The 21778-nt window shown below is 36.8% G+C and overlaps 1 protein-coding gene and 1 pseudogene across 26 annotated transcripts in view; both read right to left on the reverse strand.

The window, feature by feature from the left end:
• RBFOX2 (RNA binding fox-1 homolog 2) overlaps positions 1–21778 on the reverse strand; it is a 240716-nt gene that overhangs the window by 44052 nt on the left and 174886 nt on the right. For 21 of the 26 annotated variants that reach the window (XM_016161661.2, XM_036237432.1, XM_016161669.2 and 18 more), the window contains one exon: positions 9878–10102. In XM_016161661.2, coding sequence (XP_016017147.1) covers positions 9878–10102 — 225 coding nt within the window. The remainder of the gene's footprint in view (positions 1–9877; positions 10103–21778) is intronic. The other 5 variants (XM_016161656.2, XM_016161659.2, XM_016161670.2 and 2 more) reach the window with 1 other exon arrangement.
• LOC118613885 lies at positions 19454–19572 on the reverse strand (annotated as a pseudogene).

Consider the following 21778-nt stretch of genomic DNA (forward strand, 5'->3'; position numbering starts at 1 on the left):
CAGGGGCAGCGGCACCGCCTCAGTCCTGGGACTGAAGCCTGTACGTCCACTCTGAACCACTCAGCTTCCCCATGAGGTCCGGCTCTCGGTCCACACTGCTGACGAACCCGGGGCTTGTCACGCTGAAAAGCGAATCAGATTTTTCAGTCTCAAATCCTCCTAAAAATGTTTTGTTTTGATGAACTCGAACTTTAAAAATTCTTATAAGTGGGAAATGGATGAATTGTTCTGATTTCTCTGAGACAATGAAAATATTTTAATTATACATTGTGAACAAATGTCCTGTTATGGTCTGAAAGACAACTCTGGGTAACATAAGATAAAATAGTATTTTCCAAGTCTCCATCATAATAAGACTTAATATATAATTGGAGATACTAAGGAATCCTTTGATTAATTTGGGAATAATATTTTTACTTATGAATTTTCCAATTTCTTCAATCAGTAATTAATTTTCATATTTTCTGGGATCTCTTCATTTCTTAGTTTCACCTCTGTAAGACTGAAGGGGAAGAGGGGAAATTTGATTTGGCACATAAATTTCTTGAGAATTTGATTTGAATCTGAAATATCTATTCAACTAACCCATTTTAATGAGAGCTTGGGTACAGAATTCTAGGTTAAAAAGAATTCCTTTAGAATTTTGAAGGCAACTCTCTCGTCTAGCTCCCAGTGTTGCTGCAGAGAAATCTGAAGGCATCGTAATTCCTATCTTCTCGTATGTGACACGTCCCCCATCCTCTTTGGTTTATAGACTATCCAAATATGTCCAATGTTCTAAAATTCCACCGTGATACGCCTTAAGATGGGTTTATTTATTTTGGTCTATTTTGTTGGGAATTCTGTGGTCTCTTTTTAAGTTAGAAATGTCCTTCAAGTCCTAGGAAGTTTTTTTGAACTATTTCACTCATGATTCTCATCCTATATATTTTGTCTTTCTTTCCTGGAACTTATATTATTCGATAGTGGATATTCTGAATTGGTCCTCTAATTTTCTTACCTCTTTCTTGTATTTTCCATCTTTCTGCCTGCAGGCTCCATCTAGGGTACACGTTCTAATCTCTCATCAGAAAACTTTGAGGCCAAATGGATATCAAAATCCAGAAATTTTAGAATTTTACAAAGGCAATAATGATATTTAACCCATAATATAAAATCTTCAATTAGATGTGGGGCAGTAATAGTTCTTTAGCTAAATATATGCATGTTCACATACACGGGACAAAGACTATATACAGATTGTGAATTTTGTTGCAAATGTATGAAAAATCATTTGATTTTCAAAACTTTTGGATTTTAATTGTGAATAAGAGATTGTAGACCTCTAGTTAGAATACGATTTCTTTTGGATGGGGGTTGGTCTTCGGGCAAGGTTTAAGTGAATCCTCTTCAAAGAGTGAATTAGATATTTTCACAGTGTTGCAGAGGCAGTCACATATAGTGCAAGGTCGTGGTTCTGAAAATTGCAAAATTTAAAACTAAACTTACCACAGAATGGTAGATATTTCCATTAACAGTTAAAATTAGAGCTGCCATGTGAACTGCCATACAATTCATATAGCTCTGAAATTAGGCAAATAACAGCTTTCATTTAGGAAGATTCACACTGGTTCTGTTAAAGGAACAAGATTGGACCCAAAATGGAGTCACTCATGCTAAGCCCCATGTGTCAGCAAACCAAAACTTAACTAAATTTCTGTGCTCAGTCCTCCCAGAAAGGGAAGGCCCTGATCAACCACTCACCACTTGCCTATCAGCACAAGTTACCTGGCCCAGCTCCAAGATTTCTCTCTGTACCATTTAAGGAAAGTAATCCTGCTTTAACCAATCAGCAAATGCCCAGTATAACTCCCTTGTTCCTTCTCCCTTCTGTCTATACAATCTCTTGTCTAGTACAGCTCTTTGGAGCTCCTTTCTCTTTGCTAGACTGTATGCTACCCGATTCATAAATCACTGATCTGTGTAATTTACTGTTGAATTTTGTTCTTTACCAGTTTAAAATCTGAACGAAAGTAAAATTTCATTAACTTTTCTACATCATACTATTTTAATTCTGAATGATTCACATTGGTATAAAATAAGATTGTGATGTACTTTATACCCAAGAAAATCTAATAGAAAGTTCACTGACCAAAATAGCTTTAAGAGCAGCTAAAGGGTATGTGTGTGTATATACAAAGAACATATCACAGCAGGATTTCTCAAAGGGTAGAGTGCTAGTTCTGCAGGATGTGAATTAGTATTTTGTAGAGAATGGGTTTCATGGTCAAAGAAATCTGGGAAATACTGGACTAAACAAGGTTAATGGGCTTCCTGTGAATTCTGAAGAGCGAGAACTTACCCTTCTCCACAAATATGTATTACACATGTCAGCCACTCATTCATTTTGGTAGAGGAGGCTATAAAATTCACTTTAAAAAATACTCCTTTAATCAGAATGGCTCTTAAGGCACTAGCTCCTAAGTGTATGAGGGAAGAAAATGGCAAAAGAGAGAAGAGATATAATTGAATAGCCTGTTAATTTGTATTGTTTTATAAATCAAGGGCTGTCTATAACACTTTCTTTGAAATGAAATCATTATAAACTAATAGTGTCATTGCTAATATTTACTGAATATTTACTATGTGCCAGGCAGTACATACCAAGAATTTGCTATTCATTTTCTCATTTAATCTTAAAAACAACCCTATGGAATAGGAACTTTTATCATCATTTTTACCGATTGGGAAAATGAGCATTAGAGTTATAATTCTCTCATGGTTACTAATTTAGCAAATGGAAGGAGCTAGGAGCTAAACACAACTCAAGCTCCCGAATAACAATATTATATAAAAGTTTTATTTAAAAAGTTTTTTTTTCTAATTCGGTTTTTTGGGTTGGGATACTTTTTATTATGTCACTTTACAGTGCCTTAAAAAAATTAGCAATTACAATTCATGTTGCTCCACCAACTAGATTTGTTAGCATTTAAAGCATTTTTATAAATGTTTATAATAGAGTATAACATGGGCTAAATCTTATTCCTGGTAGAATTAGATCATATGAACATCTTGTTAAAGAGTAAAAATATGCTAACACAATAGAATATTTTTTTAAAAGTGAATCTTGATCCATATGCTTATTTACTGAAAATCAGGGTATATATCACAGTGTTAATATACAATGAAACTACTTGTAATATACTGAATATAGAATTATTTTATTTAATGCCACAGTCAATTTTGGGGGCATAGAAAATTGAATTACATTTACATACAGCAATTCTCTATTTGAGAAAAATTACTTTTAGATTTAGTTACTTTAAAAAACATTTCTTCCATGTGTTTGAATATTGCTATGATAAGCCAAATCTTGAGAATCTAGTTCTATTTAGGCATTTAAATGCAAGCTAACTTTTTTTTTCAATAAATCAGTAATTCAACTTTCTTCAGAAAATATCTAGTTCTTTTTTCAGTGGGTTGAAGTGCTATAAAAAGGAATTACAAAGGGCATCATTTTAATATGTAATATATTATCAATATACTGTTAAAAATCATAGCAAGTCACTCATCTAAAAATTATATATAAGAGTGAAACACATGTAGATCACTTCAAATTTAAAAAATTTTATATTTAGCTGAATGATTCTTTAATATTTTATGTATGATTTAATTTTGGAATGAAAGAAATCTGTTAGTACATTCTAGTTGGAGTTTCAAGTTGAAGTGGCACTGAAGACCATCCCTATGGACGCCTTTTTATTTTTTATCATTTACATGGATGGGGAGGCAGGAGAACTAGAAAAAAGCTCGACTGAAATCAGATTTCCTATCTCAGCTGTTACCAGCTAGTGGAGCCTTGTTCAAGACACTTGAAACCGCTGACCTCTATTCTAAAAGGAAGGTATAAGATGATTTCTAAAATCCACTGTAGCTTTAAAATTCAGTGATTCTAATCAGAGTTTACTGACTTCAAAAGACAGTACAAAACACTTACGGAAACGTACAAATCTCATAGACAGAGTAAGAGAAACCACGGCCCCCTATTACTCGTCAGCACTCCTCCGCCCTCGCCTAACACAGGAGAGCGGAGAGGCTCAGTAGAGCGCCACATGACCGTTCCTAGCACTTTTTAGTTCTAGTTTCTTTTGCTGGGCTTAATTTAAGCAAGTAAATAAATGAAAGTGAGCAAAGGGGAGGAAATAGTGATACTGTCAACAATGTTAACATCGTGCTGAAAAGATGTCTTGAGTCTTACATGAAGTAAAGGGATAGTTTCTCTATTCGAAATTATCCATGCCTGGCTGTGAGTATGGTTTTCTGTAGCAACTCTTGCATTTTCAGACCAGGCTAGTTTCCTCATGGATCCAGCTTTGAAAATGCTTATAGGCATCGCAACTCCAGAGCTGGAGGATACAAGTAATTACTTTTAAGGATTAACTGATAACAAGTATAGAGAGTTTGTACTGTAGGCTCAACATCCTTTTATTACTTTGGGGAAAAATGAGGGCCTCTCTCGGCAAAGTGAATGGCTGGATGAATGAACTCCTTTGGAGCTCCAGGCCTCTAACTCTAGCTTGGACAGAGAACATAGTAACAGTTAATAACTACATTGCAGGCTGAAGGAAGGTAATATGGCCCAACAACACACAATGTGATAGAAGGATGTGGGTCCCTTTTCCCATTACGTTCCAGAAGTCCTCATCTGGGCAAATGGGCCCACTGTTAAGGGCTGTAACTTCTTGGTGATGTTTTAGTGAGTCACCAATCCACGAGGCACCTCCAAGTGAGGGAGTCAGTGGGTAATTCCAAGAGAGGATGGTTAGACTGATCTGATAGTAGAGGAATGCAAGGAAATCTGGCTTCAACCCCAAAGAGTGTGTAACAGAGTGAGGAAACTGAGGATGATGGACGATATGGGGTCCGAGCTACCTTTATTAAGAGGTGTGTTCCGTAAGGCCATTCAGCCATTTCCTCAAATCTCTGCTTCAGATCCAGCAACAACGCTGTTCCAACACTTCAAATGGTATTATAATACCTGCGATTACTAACCAATCAAAGATGCTTAACTCTACCTTTTTAAGTTTATTTTTTTTTTCAGTCAATAAACACTAAGCATTCATTATATACCAATGGGGGTAATAAGAAGAGGACAAGTAACAGTTCCTGCCCTCAAAATACATAAACAAATGTAAACCTCATATCTTAAGATTATCCACTAAAGCTTGTTTACTTCAAATACTTTGTGTATTTACACCTGCTGGCATTTGGAAAGATATCTAAACATATAGGAGCTGAGGTCCTTTCTTCTCTGCAGGCAGGCTCAGTGATACTCCAGCCTCTAGACCCAGGGGGGAGACCCCTAACTGCTATCTCTTTTGCTAACGCACAGTATGGGACCAAATGACTGTCAATAAGCTCTCATCTTAAAAGCACAAGAAGCTTCTAGACCAATGTTAAAATCAATTTCTAAAACATATTTTAGAAAGAAAATGCTAGATTTCATTGCTTATATCTCGTTTTTGTATAAGTCCCTCTTTGTTGTTCTCTCCATCGGGACAGGATTATCCAAGATGAACAAGATCTATATTAAACTATAGCTGTAGCTCACAATAATAAAGAGCACAAGTAAGTGACATCAATCAGGACAGCTGATTTAAAAAAGATGGTTAAAAGCAATTATCTTAAATAACTATTTAAACAAGTCATTTCCACAGCATTTCTAATTTATTCTCACTACAATCCTTTCATGTAGGCATTATTAGTTCCATTTGATGAGGAAACTGAAACTTGAGATAAAATTATTTACTCAAGATACAGTTATTGCATAAGGATCACACCTTTCACTCTGATCTCATTTTATTCATCTAATCAGCTGTCAAATGCTCTATATTCTATCTTCATAATTTCTCTGTAATTCAGCCTTGCTCTACATAACTACTGCAACCCACTAGTCTAGAACCTCATTACCAGTTCCAAGCATAAGACTCCCTTAAAAAGTCTCCCTGCTTTTCCACTCACTTTGGATATGCAACAGATTAACCTTCTGGAAGCACAATACTGCTCACTTCCATTTCCTTGTTCAAAAGCCTTCAATAAAGTCATTTTGCAGCCATGCATTCAAATACTTTTCCCAATTTGTACTCCAGTGACTCTTCTCCCACCTTATTTCCTATTAGTATGGAGCAAACATCCAAAGTTTCAGCCAAATGGAAACCCACGCTTTCATTCAAAGATACCTGGGTCCCTCCCATCTCTCTGACTCTGCCTTGAGAGGACTTTCCTATCCTTTCCGCCACTGTCTACGCACGTAAGGATTCTAATCACTCTAAATACAAAGCTCAGATCCAGGCAATCTCCAAGAAGCCTCAGCTTCTCTCTTCTTGGACCTCCCCCGGCACACCTGTACCTTCTTTCATTTTTTTTCTGCAAGAAATATTTACTGAGTAATTATTAAACGCCAGGAACTGTGCTAAGTCAGGGAATGAAAAAAAGAAACAAAAAGAACTTAAAAAAAAAAAGCTTACAGCTTAGTTAGGGAGACAAAAGCAAACAAAAAGATCACATCTTTTAAGTTCCACAAAAAGGGGTCAGCTTAGGAGTCTACTTGAGCCTACATGAAGTACACACAAATCTGGCTTTGCCTACAAATGCAGTAAGTGAGGCTTCCCAGCAGAGCCGATGCTTAAACTGAGCGGGAAAAGATGCCCGGTGCCCGTTAGGAGGACTGACGCACGCACACACCATCTTCTGTTGTTGAGTTGGAGATGAGGAGTCAGGGGGTACAGTGGAGCACGGACTTGGAATTCTCCAACCGTGAACACCCTTACACACCACGAAGAGCTATTTTATGAACCGTAATAAAATACTATTTGTGCAAGCAATTTTTAAATAGAAAGGTGTCACGCAAATAAATTTAGAGTATCATTTATTTACAAATAACAATGTTTCCCATCTACTTTTTTAATTTAATTGGCCACAGGAATCACCAGACCCATTTTTAGAAACATAATTAGATAGTAAAAGTTTAACAGAATAATCCATAATGTTGTCAAATCTAGGTTTTCGAATGTATGCTCGATCTTTCTCTGTACACGCACGTCCCCTAGGAACACACGCACAACTTCCACAAGCAAACAGCTTCAGAGCAGCGGATTCACATTCACATTTAAAACGTACACTTATATAAATACAAGAGGTATCTTCAACCAGAGCTTCCTAATAATTTACCATTAACAACGTCCTAATCATAGAACCTGTGCTATCTCTGTTTGTAGACACAATTCAAAGGGGATTTTCTATTTTCTCCTCAGTATAAACCAACTGACAATCTATACACATAGATTCCTAATTTTATTGATATTTCTTTAAGAATTCAAATTGATCAATATAATACCAAATTATATAATGAACAGTTTCTAATATGGAAGAGAAGCAGAAGTCTTAATTAACTGCATATATTTATGTTAAGGACCAGAGATTGCCCTTAACACTGTCACTGTCACTAGAAACATCTGGGGGTCTGAAACAATGGGAAATGGTGGTGATAAGAAAAAAAAGGAGGGGGGGGATGGGCAGTGGTGAGGAGACGCACGGTGAGCAACTGTAAACTACTATGAAATGATTCAGGGAAGGGACCTCTGGCTATGATGGTGTGAGCAGTCAGTGAATTCTCTCTACAGAACAAGACAACAGGAAGAAAACTAGACAAAAGTGCCCAACAGCCATTTCTGGGTTCCAGAAATCGATCAAGGAGATAATAAACAAAAGTTTCTTGACAAATTGCCAGAGCTTAGGGTAATACCAGCAGGAGTTTAAAAACTTATTGCCTGAGACTATTCTAACCCCTAACCCCACCTCCAACCCCTTAGCTCTGCTGGGAGAACTCTGCTTTACCAGCACAGGGCTTAAGGCCACAAAAACCGGTAGCTTTGCTGCCAGAGGGGGTAGACTCAACTTGGGGCCTAGGGCAAAGGAGCAGCACATAACCCACACTTTTGTCAGCTAAAAGTGGCAAACTTGGTAGGAACCTAACAAGGGAATACAGTTCTTCTAGCTTGAGGCTGTGGTCTAACTGGGGTGATTAGTGGGCAAGCAAGAAATCTAATAGGGGGGACCCTGGTAATGAGACTCACAGAAGAGTTGGACATGCTCTCCTCACTGACTGTGAAATTGCATGGACAAGGAGGGGAGACCAGACAGGGCTCAAGAGAAAAGAAAATCCAAGGCAAACCTGAGAGCTGGCTAAACTCTGAATGTGCTTCCCAACCCATGAAAAGACGGATCAACAAGGGTGAAAGCCTTACAAGCTCGAGGTGCTTAAGCACAACCTCTGCCCAGATCACTGGCCAACCACTAAGCTAGGGAGACACAGGGGCGACTTCCGGCTAGGCTCAAAGGTAAAAATGAGAGTGAAAAAGCCCTAAGCAGAAGCATCAGTGACTGTACGTCATGGAATAGTCACATTCCACAGTTTAAGTCCAGGTAAATTACTTAAAACACACATATACAAATCTTATCAAGTGGTTTAAAGACTAAATAAAGCTCTTCTGATAATCTGATACAAGAAGGGCAAAAATAAATCTAAAAACTAGAGACAGATCTTTCTATGTCAAGTATAGCGTATCTTTATCTTTGGAAATATAGCAGACAGCGCCCATGGCTGATACGGTTCTCTGTAGGATGACATATATGAGATACATACCTATTGCTAATTTAAGACATTTCCTTTAATTTATCAAGCTAGTAGTAAAAGCCGAAGTCAAAGAGGTGGTGGCTGGGGCCACGGATTAGTAAACCAAGTACAGAGTTTAGAGTTTATTCTGAGCATGTTAGGGAACCATCAGTTAAGCAGGAAAATAGCTATACTTTTATTTTTTATAAAAACCTATCTTGGCTGCTATGTGAAGAATGGATAAGTCAGGCCGCATTAATACAGGAAATAAGTGATGAGATTTGGATTAGAGGGGTGACGACGGCAATAAACACCTTACATGAGTTAAACTCTTTTCAATCCCCCAATGGCCACCTGAGGTAGGTACTACTGTCTTCATTTTACAGATGAGCAAGCTAAGGAAGAAAGAGATTATGTAACTGGGCTGAGGTCGTATTGCTAAGTAGGGGCAATATGGAGACTCAAACCCAAGAAATCTGCCAGAAAGGCTGAGCTCCTAAGTCATGTTTGCTATCCAGCTATACTCCCTAAGATAAAAAGAAGCTGAAGTAAGAAAATGTTTTAGTGTTATGGTTGTAGAGACTTGCTAATGGGTTGAACGTAGAGATGAAGGAAATAAAGAAATAAAGAATGACTGATTGGTTTTGCTTGAGGAATTAGATGAATTTAGTAGAATATATAGAAAGAACATAAAATAAGAGGAAAAGGGGTCCTAGAACCCAGGCGTGGTGTATCGTAATGTTTCCAAAACTGAACATAAAAAGAGGAACCAGCAGAAGAAAACCAAGAAAGAACTTCTAGTGTTTAGGAGGAAAACAGTGAGTGTCAGACAAACCGAGGAGGAGGGAGGAGGCAACGTGTAGGGGATGCTGCTGAGCAACTGTGTATGACGAGAACAGAGAAGGGACCAGGAGAGTTTGCAAAATGAAAGCTGCTGGGAAAGCTGAAAGGAGCATCCTCCTCCTCAGTTTACTCCCGCCTCTGCACTTACCTTGTTATATTTCTGTTCCACCTCTACACTGTAAACTCCAGGGCGGGCTGGGACTGTGAGTTTTAATTCTAAGCCCTCTTCTTGTACTTACAACGCTTGGAGTAGAGCTGCCATTACATAAATGCTACGTAATGTAACGTAAAGTTAACTCAAAGGGTTTCAGGTATGACGATTAAGGTGAAGATTTCAAAGACGGCACACACCCTTCCTTTTCCACCTCACAATGCACATACCGTAAGAGATCCGTTTTGTGTGCTAGGTGAGTTGCTACTCTGTTCTCCATGGGCTTGCGTACTTCCGTAGAGTGTCAGGTTATGCTCACTGGTCTGGCCGGCATAGTCCTGAGTGTGTGGCACTCCATATTCTGTGGGAATTCCATTCTGGGGAGGTGGTGGAAACGGGATGGTAGTAAAAGGCTGAACCATTGCGTCAGGAGTTGTTGTTGGCTCCTGGTTACCCTAAAACGAGGGTGGAGGGGGGGTGGAGGGAGGGAAGGAGGGAAGGAGGGAGGGGGAGAGAGAGAGAGAAAATAAGGAGAAAAAGTGACTTTAAATTCTTAGTGCACAATTTTTAAGGCGAGTATATAAAATCCTCTGAATATTCACTGCTCAGGTAAAATAGAATAAAAATAGAATATTTGCTGCCTCGGGATTGGGGACAATATTACCCCTCCCCCCCCCCACACATGTATGTAGACACAAACAAAGAGCCAACTTCAGTCAGTCTGTGGTTACTAGACAGGTCCATGACCATATTAAAGTTGACTAGTTACCAAAGGATCAAAAATTTTCCTTAAAGCCAAGTTTCAAAAAATGCCAGGAAAATTTTCACATTAGATACATTGTAAGAGCTGAAATTAGTTTGGGCCATTAGTATTTTCTTTAGGACACTCTATTCCTTAGTGATTCTTAGGGGAAAACAAATCAATTTTATTAAACTATGATTCACAGAAATAGGTAGAATGACATTATAATTTAAATTCTCAAAACCAGACAACACGGATCTCTACAGATTTTAAGATCATAGCATTCAAGAGAAAGTGTATTATTTAAAAATTAATCTTTGGATTTCAAGGTAGAGATTTATTTAAGTCTTGGCTACTAGGTTAATAATAACAGTATTAAAAAACCCTTCCTTAACTGAGAATTATTAGAAAGACACAAAAAAATTCCCCAGACAAAAAAACTTGAACGAGTTTTCCATAATCACTGCTAGCACTATCAGGCTAACAACATAACAGGACATCTCTCCACATAATATCTGTTCCTAGATGATTACTTGGGTGTAATATTTGAAACATCAATAAAGAATATGCAGTAACTACAGGAAACAGAAGTCATTCTGGCTTCATAACATCTCCACCCCCCCCACACACACTTCTGTTTTGTCTTTAAGTTCAGATACAAAAGAGGGGTTTAAATCTTGTGTAACAGATTTGGCAAAGCCCTTCCTTCTCAACAACTGACATCGTGACTTTCCATTTTATGCCATGAAAAGCGAAGCCATTATTTTTACTGAAGATACAAAAGTCTGCAAAGTCTTGAGCCACTGTCCTGAAGTAACTGGGAGAAATGGCCAAATGCTTCAAAATGTTAGCACTTTGATAAACCTCCCCTTCTCTACCATATTTTAGACATCAAATCATTAGGGATCAAAAAAACTCTGGGTTCATATTACTTGGTTTCCTCTGAGTCACAAACATCACTTCCTTCCAACAAGGAAGCAATTACTCCTTCTTTCCCCTCAATTAAGAGGGGATTCTCCACCCACTGAGAACTGCAGGAAACTGAGCTTTCAGTACCATTTTCTAAACATCACTGCAGGCTTTTAACATTAACCTTATGGCCATTAAACTCATACTATCTCAAACAAAATGAATCCGAAGCTGCAGAAAGATCTCACGCTATTTTTAAAGGCAAGTTTAAACATCATCGCTACAATCAGTTATTCTGCAAAAAATAAAACAATACATATACAAAGGTTGCTATAAATGGAGAGATGTATGATTATGGATTAGAAAGCTTGATACTCTTAAGTTGACCATGCACCCCGAACCCCACAGATCCAATCAAAATCTCAACAGGTATTTTTGCAGAAGTTGACAAAGTCTAATGAAAATTATTTGGAAACACAAAGGACCTAGAATAGCCAAAATGATTTTGAAAAAGAACAAAAATTAGAGGACTTACACTATCCAATTTCAAGACTTGTTAAAAAGTTACAGTAACCAAAACAGTGTGGCACTGGCTTAACGATAGACAAATAGATGAATGAGACAGAAAAGAAACCAGAGATAGACACATGCATAAACAGTCGATATTAAGGCATTGAATCAATTCAATGAGGGAAAGAAAACGCCTTTTAAAAAAATGGAAAACTGAATACGTAAGGGAAAGAAAATAAACCTCAACTCTTATCCCATATATGCCAAAGTTAACAGACCTAAATTTAAGAGCTAACTCTATAAAACTTTTAGAAAAAAATAGGAAAATCTTCATAATGTAATAATAAACAAAGAATTCTTGGGACACAAAACTATTAACATTGATTATCTGAACTTCATCAAAATTGAAAAACTTCTGCTCTTTGAAAGGCACCATTAAGACAATAAAAAGGCAAGACAGAAGCTGAGAGAATATTCACAGTACGTACATTTGACGAAGGACACGTACCCAGAATCTAGAAAGAACTGTTAAAAAGCATAATGAAAAGAAGAAAGCATTTTTTAAATGGGCTAATGACTTTAACAGTCAGCTTCCCACAAACAGATATCCCAATGTGCAAAAACTACATGAATGGGTGGCTCAACACACTAGTCATCAGGGACATGAAATTAAAACCATATGAAATTCCATTTTATACCGACCAGAGTTGCTAAAAGACTGGAAACTCCGAAAGCTGACAAGTATGTGAAACTAGGACTTTCATGCATTGCTTATCAACGGGTAAAATGGTGTACCTACTTTATAGAACTGTTTTGCAGTTTTGCTTTTTTATAAAGTTAAAATACTCCTTATATATACACAAAAGAAATAAAAGCATATGTGCACAAAAACACTTGTATGAGAATGTTCATGGAAGCCTTATTCATAAAAGTCCCAAACTGGATCAATTATACTGAAACCAACAGAGCAGAAAAACAAATTATGGTCTATACACAAAATGGAATGATACACAGCAAAAAAAAAAAAAAAAAGAATGAACTAACAACAACATGGATGAATCTTAACACCGTGTTGAATGAAAGAAGCCAGACCAGGCCAAAAACAACCCCAAACAAACAAACAAACAAAAAAAACATACTGTACAATTCCATTCATATGAAGTATAAGAATAGTAAGAACAGGAAAAATGAATCTATGGCAATAGAAGTGAAGTAGTTGTCTGGTTTTTCTTTAGGGGTGTTGCATCGATGGAATTTGGCACTATGAAACATTCTGGGATGATGGAAATGTTATATATCTTGTTATGGGTAGTGGTGTCAAATTGTTAAAATTCATTAAACTAAATACCTGGGAAGTATGTGTTATATGTTGATTATAACAAAAATTAGGACAAAAAAGTTCTGTTAAACTTTGAAATACTTGTCATTATTATTAAAAAGCAGAAGATAATTTCACTTATCACTATTAATACTAATATGTACAATAAGACAATAAAAATAAAATGATAAAAATAATGAAGAGACTATCCTTACAAATATAGCTATATACTTAGAAAAGCCAAAAGAATTAACTACAGACTAGTAGACCTAATAAGAAAAACGTCAGATTTATACATAACTATTTTCAAACTAGCAGTAGCCAGTAATTCAAACGAATAACAAAACTTATAAAACATATGCTATATAGTATTACGCTAGACATAAACAGATACATTGTGTTTCTGGAGGAATACTTAACATAAAATTGTTAATCCTTCCCAAAATAAAATGTATACCTAATGTCATTTCCAATCAGAAGCGAATAGTGTCTGGGGAAGGAAATAGGACTAAATACTTTCTAATTTGCATATGAAAAATGACTAATAAAGTTTGGAAAAAGAAAAACCATGAAATGAGGAATGCACTACCATATATTAAAATGCCATAAAACTATATGAGAATATATAAAGTGATTAATGCAACACTGATGATCTTAAAACAGCTTCAAGTTTATATGGAAACTCAACAGAAGATAAAGGTGGCATTTCAACTCGTGTGTGTGTGTGTGTGTGTGTGTGTGTGTGTGTGTGTTGGGGGGGGGGGATGGTTTATTTATCATGATATTTGTAAAAGCTGCCTACCCACCAGAAAGAAAATGAGCCTCTCAGCTCATACTCTACATCAAAAAAATTCCAGAAGGAATAAAATCTTATATAACAACTAAAACTATGAAAATATAAAAAAACTTGGGAGTATAACTAGGGTGTGGAGAATTTTTAAGTGAGACAGGAAACCTAAAAACCAGAAAGTGAAAAAAAAAAAAAAAGCAGGTTTGGCTAGTAAGTAAGGAAAGAAGAGAGGGAGGGGGAAAGAAAGGGAGAGAATTGGACTTAAAAGTCAAAAGTAAAGCCAACTGGGGAAAATATTTTGCAAGAGTAAGACAGAGACACTAATCACTAATGCAAGAACAAGTTACACAAATTGACAAGAAACACACAACAGAAAAATGCACACTGAATAATTCACAAAAGATGAGCTAAAGATGGCTGATATGATAAAAATGCTCCATCTCACTAACAAGTGGAAATACATATCAAAAGCAAAATAAGTGTAATTTTTTTAGTCTTTAAATGAACAACAACGAAAAAAGTTTTTTGAGGTATAACTGACATACAATAGCCTGCATCTATTTATTTAGCGTACACCCTGGTAAGTTTGACATCTATACATATACACACATGAAATCATCACCACAATCAAAATAGTGAACGTATCTATTCAAAATCCCCAAGTTCCCTGTTGTTCCTAATAATAAGCATGTATTACTTTTGTAATAAAGACTACAAAGTATTTTTTTAAAAAGAATGATTGCATTTTCTAAAAATTGTAATCAATAAGAGTAAACACAGAATTACTGCTATTCTTAAGAAAATGACAGTGACATTACCTAGAAATAAAGATTCATAACATTCTTTCATTTTAAAGTTATATAGCATTAAATTTCATCTACTTTCAGCATCCAAGAATCATTTCCACATAGTACTGTGGACTGCTTTACATCAAAATCTTCCTTTTGTTTAGTTCTTAGAAATTATGCTATGAAAACCTTAAATTCTTATCCATAATTTTTCAGGGAAAAAAATCTACCTTTGTCACTTATTGCTGTTTAAGTTCTTTTCATTATCTCCAGGTTGGAGTACTGTAGATGATTTTTCTGGAACTATTTAGGTCTCCTAAGAGGGAAATAAAATAATTCTCCTCCTTCTCCTTCAAATTATTCAGTGCTATATTTCTATCGACCTACCTACATATCTATCCACCCTCCCCCCCAACATCTACCCACCCACCTTCAGAAGCTCTCACAGGATTTACTGGCCTGAAGACAGATATGAAAGAGAAAATTCAAATTCACGTGGATTAGTAAGTGATAGAGAAATAAGAGCACCAAAGCTCTCCACAGATCTGCACCCCAACTCCAGGCATAAATATAATCTTCTAGGGCACACAGAGGGTCCACTGAATAACCAGTAAAGGCTCAAAGACACTCTTTCCCAGTTATGAATGACGTGGCAAAGGGGAGTTCAAACGCTCTGCCCTGGCTCCTCAGACTTGTCTCTCACACCAGCTTCTACTCTGCACCTCAGCCCTGCTGGGAACGATCCCCTGGCACACCACACGCAGTATTAACTCTCCCACGGGGGTAGTCTTGGCAAAGCTGGCTCAGTCACCTGAATAAACACAATTAGCAGTGGGAGATAGGGGAAGAAAGATAAAAACATTCTATAGGATCCACTTGTAGCCTTGGCGCTACATGTTTCAAAGGATGCAAGACGGGCTGAGGCCGAACTTTCCCAAAAAGAAGAGAAACATAAGCCTCTGTTAGGAGTTCAAGAAGAAATTCCTGGCAGATTATTTTGCTATTTACAGGAATGCCTTTTTAGTTTTGTTAAACAAAAACCATTATATTTATGTACTAAGGGAATGAAATTGGGGCAGAAGTGATTTCATATTTTATCTCATATACTCTGTGATGTCTGAAAATTTCCCCAAGCATTTATTATCAAAAAATGTTAAATGGTTGTTGTTTTCTGTTAAATTTCTAGGCCATATTCCAAATTTATAAGTTCAGAAGAGAAGTACTATAGCCCCCAGAAAAACGATGACATGACAGTTTATATGATTATTTCTAGGCAAGAATTTACCTCTGTACTTGGTATGAAAATGTTTTGTTTTTAATAGCACAGGCTAATAAGCAGCGTAAGTATATCTCATCTGAGAAAATGAATTATCAACTAAATACCTACTATGGCTCTACAACTGTCGTAGGCACTGAAGACATCATAAAAAAAAGAAATATACCTCTCAGGAGTTTACAGTCACATTACGGAGGTTACTGGAATTATGCAAAAACAATTCAGAGCTATCTGTATGAGTACCAACTTGGTGACACAGAGGTTCACTACTGCCTACTAAATACATTCTCAACGCCTCTAGACCCTCCCTTACCTGTATTAGCAGCTTATTATATATCTAGCAACACACTAACACTTTGTACGCATTAATTCATTAAATTCTCACAACCCTATAAAGTAGATATTCCCATTAGTCTTTTTATAAATAAGGGAACTGACATTTTAAAAGGTTAAGTACCTTATCAAAAACAATCAAGCTAATAACTGGCATGAGCAGACTCAAATCCAAATCCAAGACAATTCTAAGGCCATTACTCTATGTGGCACCTCCAGTGGGGTCTTTAAGCATTACCCCTTCCCCTCTGGTCCTATCATATACAACCCCTAACTCTAATTCTGTATTATAGTGAGTCTAGACTATTCACTATTCCTCAAATATGGTGCTTTCCCAAATCACAGCCAGGCTGCCACAGCAGGGATCAATGTCATTCCTCATGCTGCATTCTCTACCAGGAATACGCATGGATAATGAAAAAACTGAGCTGGCCATAAAGGATCAAGTCAAATAATCCCTTGGTCCGTGACGCTATTCCTAGAGAGGAACTAGGTAGAAATCAGGGGTCAGCACTTTTTCTGTAAAGGGCCAGATAGTGGTATTTTAAGCCTTGCAGGTCATACGGTCTCTGATGCAACTAATAACAGACACTCTGGTGTTACAACAAGAAGACAGCCACAGGTGTCTTTTTCCTTTAAATTATGTGCAGTAACAGAGGCAATAGATACATTATCATATATGGTCTTTTGGTATACAATGTGAAATACGCTAAATGTTTTAATTCTAAATTCAAGTATATTATCACAGTAAAGTCTCTTCTAACAGAAAAAAGGTATAACCCAAGGACCAAGTATCAATCCTTTTATTGGTCTATTCCCTCTTCCACAGCAATCTCAGAGCTTCAACCATTACCTATCTCAGTGACTCCCAAATGTTTTTTAGGTCTATGCATGTCCTTTCACCCAAACTTTCATGGGAGGCAGAGTTAAAAAAAAGAGCATGAGCCTGAAAGGCAGACCTGACTGTAAGTCTCAACTGTACCTCTTGCCAGATATGGATGAATTACTTAACCTTTCCTAGCCTGTTTTCCCATCTGCAAAATGGATTGTTTACATCAGATGGTTGTTGTGAGAACTGAGAGCAAGTCAAACTCATTGTCATGGTGCCAGTCACTCTACTTAATTAGGTTTCTTTCCTTCCAGTTCTTCTAGGTGCATATTTTCAGCTCAAACTGAACCCTTCCACCCTCAGTGTCCCACTGACATTACAAATTGTTTTGTCTAAAAAGTAATTTTTTAATCTTTCCTTATTTCTGCTGATTGAGTTAACCATTTTTTTTCCAGTCAACTAGACTTACTTGAAACCTCTCCCTTATCCTTCATGATATTTTGCTCTATATATTGAGTACCCTAATATCCAAATCAGTTAGATCTTGATGAATTCAACTACTATTTCTTGGTGATGAAGAATCAAAATCAAAATAGGGAAAAAAAACAAATCACAGCTTATGTAATGTTAATAGTATGTGGGATACACCAGTGGGGGGCAATCAGGAGTCAGAAACAGGAAGCTTTTGTAACAGTGGAGAAGACACCTGGGCTTAAAACGAGTGTAGCTGGGCAAAGAAAATGGAATCAAGGGATGCTGTGCCTGGAATTTAAAGAATCTGGCAACCAACCAGTTACAGGGAACGGGCAGACCAAGGTGACTTTTTAAGATTTATAGTTGCAGAATCACTATTCAGGACTTATGAACTCACCTTTATCCACTCTTTAAAGAAAAGTTTTCTCATTATTTACAAGTCATAGTACTTGGGGTGTACGAGCCTGTTTTGTTATTGTTTTTCAAGCACAGCCTCTGTTCCTACTTAATTTTTCTGAGTATTATTTGAATCAATTATTTACTGACATTTAAGCATTTACGACATGCTGATTGTAGGAGGGAAGGAGACACAGGGCAACAAATATGCCTTTGCTTTTGCAGGATCAAATTTAAAAGGTGAGCAAGGCACATCGACTAATAATTACATAAATATTGTTATCAGCTACAAATAAAGCTAAGCGAAAAGGGGAACACAGAATGGCCCCAAATGTAACACTCTTCATTTTTCTAGAGTAATTAAAATCTATATGGAGAGAGAAGAGTGTTTTTATTTATCTTCCTTTTTATTCTTCAATATCATTCAAATTTTTTTGGTCTGGGAATCTTGCATCTCACTTTTACATTTAATGAGCTACTGTGCTGTTTCTAACAGGCTGCAAGTCATATCTTAAAAAGTTTCCCACTTTCCCTATTATATTTATGATCAGAATGAATCACCAATAGAAAGAAATCAATATTAACTTAATTTGTACCATCATAAAAATAATCACTTTGCTATTTAGGTAGAGCATCTTCTTACCAGTTCATCACCACTGCCAATTTCACTCGTCATTTTCCTAATGCTGTAGATAAATGCAAATTAATTCTCCAGGTTTGTAACAGAAATAAAATATTTTTGTATTTAAGCACTTTGTAAATTATATCATTTCTATCCCAAGATTTGCTCAGATAGGCTCAAATTACAAACTCTACCTGTTTTTGTCAGAATTTACAAAAAGCTTTCAGTGGTGAGGACCTAAGGAAAGGCCTCTCACTCTTCACAGCTCTTGTGCTAAAAAGCAGTGACTTCTGCCCAGATATCTGTGACCAAAGGGAGAAAAAATGCTATAATAGCTCTTTTCACAAAAAGATAAGCACAGAACACTGGATTTAAGATTATTTAGAATCAGTTAAAGTATTTAAAAAACTATTTAGAAGAATGACAGACCAAGAAGAAAACCCAGAGAAATAAAATAGATGAATAAACATGTACGAACTAGACAGAATGTGAAATTTATTCTAGATTCTCCATATACCAATATACTTAAATTTAACAACAGCAAAAGTAAATTAGATAAACATATTTTCTCTTTCACAGTGAACATAAATTATATCCAGAGCCATAAGATGTCAGACAAATCTGCAGGTAAATTAGAAGTTGGGAGGAAAAACCTATACATGAAGTTTCCTTGCAGTCGCCAATTTGTATGTTCAGGTTGAATTCCAACAGTTCATTCTCCTGCCCCCTCCCCCTTTTTTTAGGAGAGGCAAGCCTTGGTTGATCTCACAGACTGAAAGGACCTTGTCAGCTTACAATCTCTTATTTTTGATTCTTTTACACCTACAGCACCTGGTCTTTCTAGGTGGTCTCCCATCCAAGCACTAACCAGGCCCGACCCTGCTTAGTTTCCGAGATCAGACGGGATGGGGTTTGTTCAGCGTGGCCTGGCTGTTGATTCCAACAGTTCATTTTTTTGTTTGGCTGTTTGTAACTTAGGTTGATGGCTGGGATCCTAAGGAAGCTCACAAAAACAGATTTAATTATATGATAACGAATGTAGTACTAGAAAGCCAAATCACCAATTGAAATATCAATTTAAGGAAAAGTATTGTCTGATTCCAAGAAAGAAGTCTAGGAACACAGCTATTCTTGCTGCGGTCTCAACAAGACCACCAACCGCATGCGGCATGGACCCGCTGCCACCACACTGAGCGCCCCCAGACCCGGGCATGTTTTATCTGGTTCCTTGAGGGCAGAGTCTCATTTTATTGCGCATAACAACCACTCTGAGAACTTTTTTTTTTTTTAATTTTAAAATCAAGTTCCTTTCTCAACAGACTATGATTCAGTGAGTTAGAGCAGGGTCCTGCACTCTGGGAACAGGCAGGTGGCTTGGGTATCACCCAGAGAAAGACTGCTGTAGAGGTTTTTGGCTGAGCAGAATGGGAGAGAATCATGGTGATAGCAGATGCCTCCAGAAAATGCCCTGAAGCATCTACACCTCTACGACAAGGGCAGAGATTAGAGAGGAAATAGGTTATGAAGGGAAGGTACCAGGGGCCACAAATGTAACTTACCTGAAAGCAGAGGACTGCCCTCTTATATGGAACCCACAGATGAAAGTAAACACCAAGTTTTTTTAAAAAAATGAAAATTTATTGAAATGTAAGCCTAACAGTGGGTCCTTCTTTTACCCTGGGTAGACCCAAAGGACCAGGACCCAAAGTCTGAGTGTGCAACAGCCACATGACAGGGAGATGCAGTACAGGAGGGAACTAAGTGCCCTTACAGATGATAAATAAATCAGGAAATACAATATTCTTTAACTTCATGCTTAGAATAAAAAGAAATTACAGCATCTGGCATATGCAAGTCTAAGAACAGGTATAGGTTTGGCCAACAACACAACACTACACACACACACACACACCTTCTTTCAAATTACTCACAGAGAAAAGCCAGCCCAACCTCTCCCCTGAGGCCGAGTTCTGCCATCTCAAAGCAATGAATATTTAAACAGAAAAATAAATATTTCAGAACAAAGTCATTCAAACCAATAGTCTATTAGGTTTAAAATGACGAACCCTGTAATAGTCGTAATGCCGCCAACCTCTTAAAAGCTCTTTCTTCTGTATCTCCTTAAAGCAGTATTTAGAACCTCAAACATCCCTGAATCACGCCTTCCACTGGCAACAAGAGATGGGAGATACTCTGGGTCAGCTACTTGCTTCCATGGAAATGGAAGCCCCCCCACCCCCGCCAACGCCCACACCGTAAATGACTGGTGGCCTGTTCTATCCAATGTAATTGTTCATTTATACAATGTATGGATGATTACTTTTTTCTTAAACTTTTCACTATGATTTAATTTATTCTTTATTTTATCTTCATACACAATTAAGTTGGCATCTTCTATATGTTAAACTGGAATATCTATGAATATAGCCATAACTTAGTTTCAGAATAAAACATTAGCAAGATTTTGTAGTGTCTCTTGAATCAGAAAATCATTTTAATTATTCTTTATAGATTTTGCATTAGATGTTCTATTAAAAGTCCACATCTTAAAAAATAAATGATTGATATATATACAATAGTAACAGACAAAATGTTTCCACATACCCATCCCAGAACAAAACTGCATTTTGTCTGCAATCACAGTTACATGACGGTTTATATTTCCTCTATTCTTTCTACAAGTAAAGCCACTAAGCAGATCAGGGACTGAATTATACACTTGCTCACCAAATGATAAGCACACAGAAACTGATCTTTAGAAAATGCTTGCTAAATTGAATTAGCCAGGTAGTTGAATATCTGCTTTTAAAGTTGAAAGTCTGTAAAAAAGAAACCTTTTTCTTAATAGTTTTAAGAACTCTGCAGAAAGCTTATCACAGCATACTCATTCATAAATATTTATCACAGAAAAGGAGTTATTACAGTTCTATTACTACCTACATTAGCTGAAAGTCTACATGCGAGAGTCCACGTTATGTACTGTGGGAAATGAAAAAAGACGAGTCTCTGCTTTCATCAACTCTTGCCCAGGCTATCTCAAGTATCCTTTAAAAAAAAAAAAAATAGTTCCCCTTTCTTCTAACTTAACTTCAACCTAATCGACTTTCCAAGGAGTTGCTAGAACGATCTTTCTAAAATAAATCT

This window comes from Rousettus aegyptiacus, unplaced genomic scaffold, assembly GCF_014176215.1.
Source record: "Rousettus aegyptiacus isolate mRouAeg1 unplaced genomic scaffold, mRouAeg1.p scaffold_m13_p_2, whole genome shotgun sequence".
Taxonomy (NCBI): domain Eukaryota; kingdom Metazoa; phylum Chordata; class Mammalia; order Chiroptera; family Pteropodidae; genus Rousettus; species Rousettus aegyptiacus.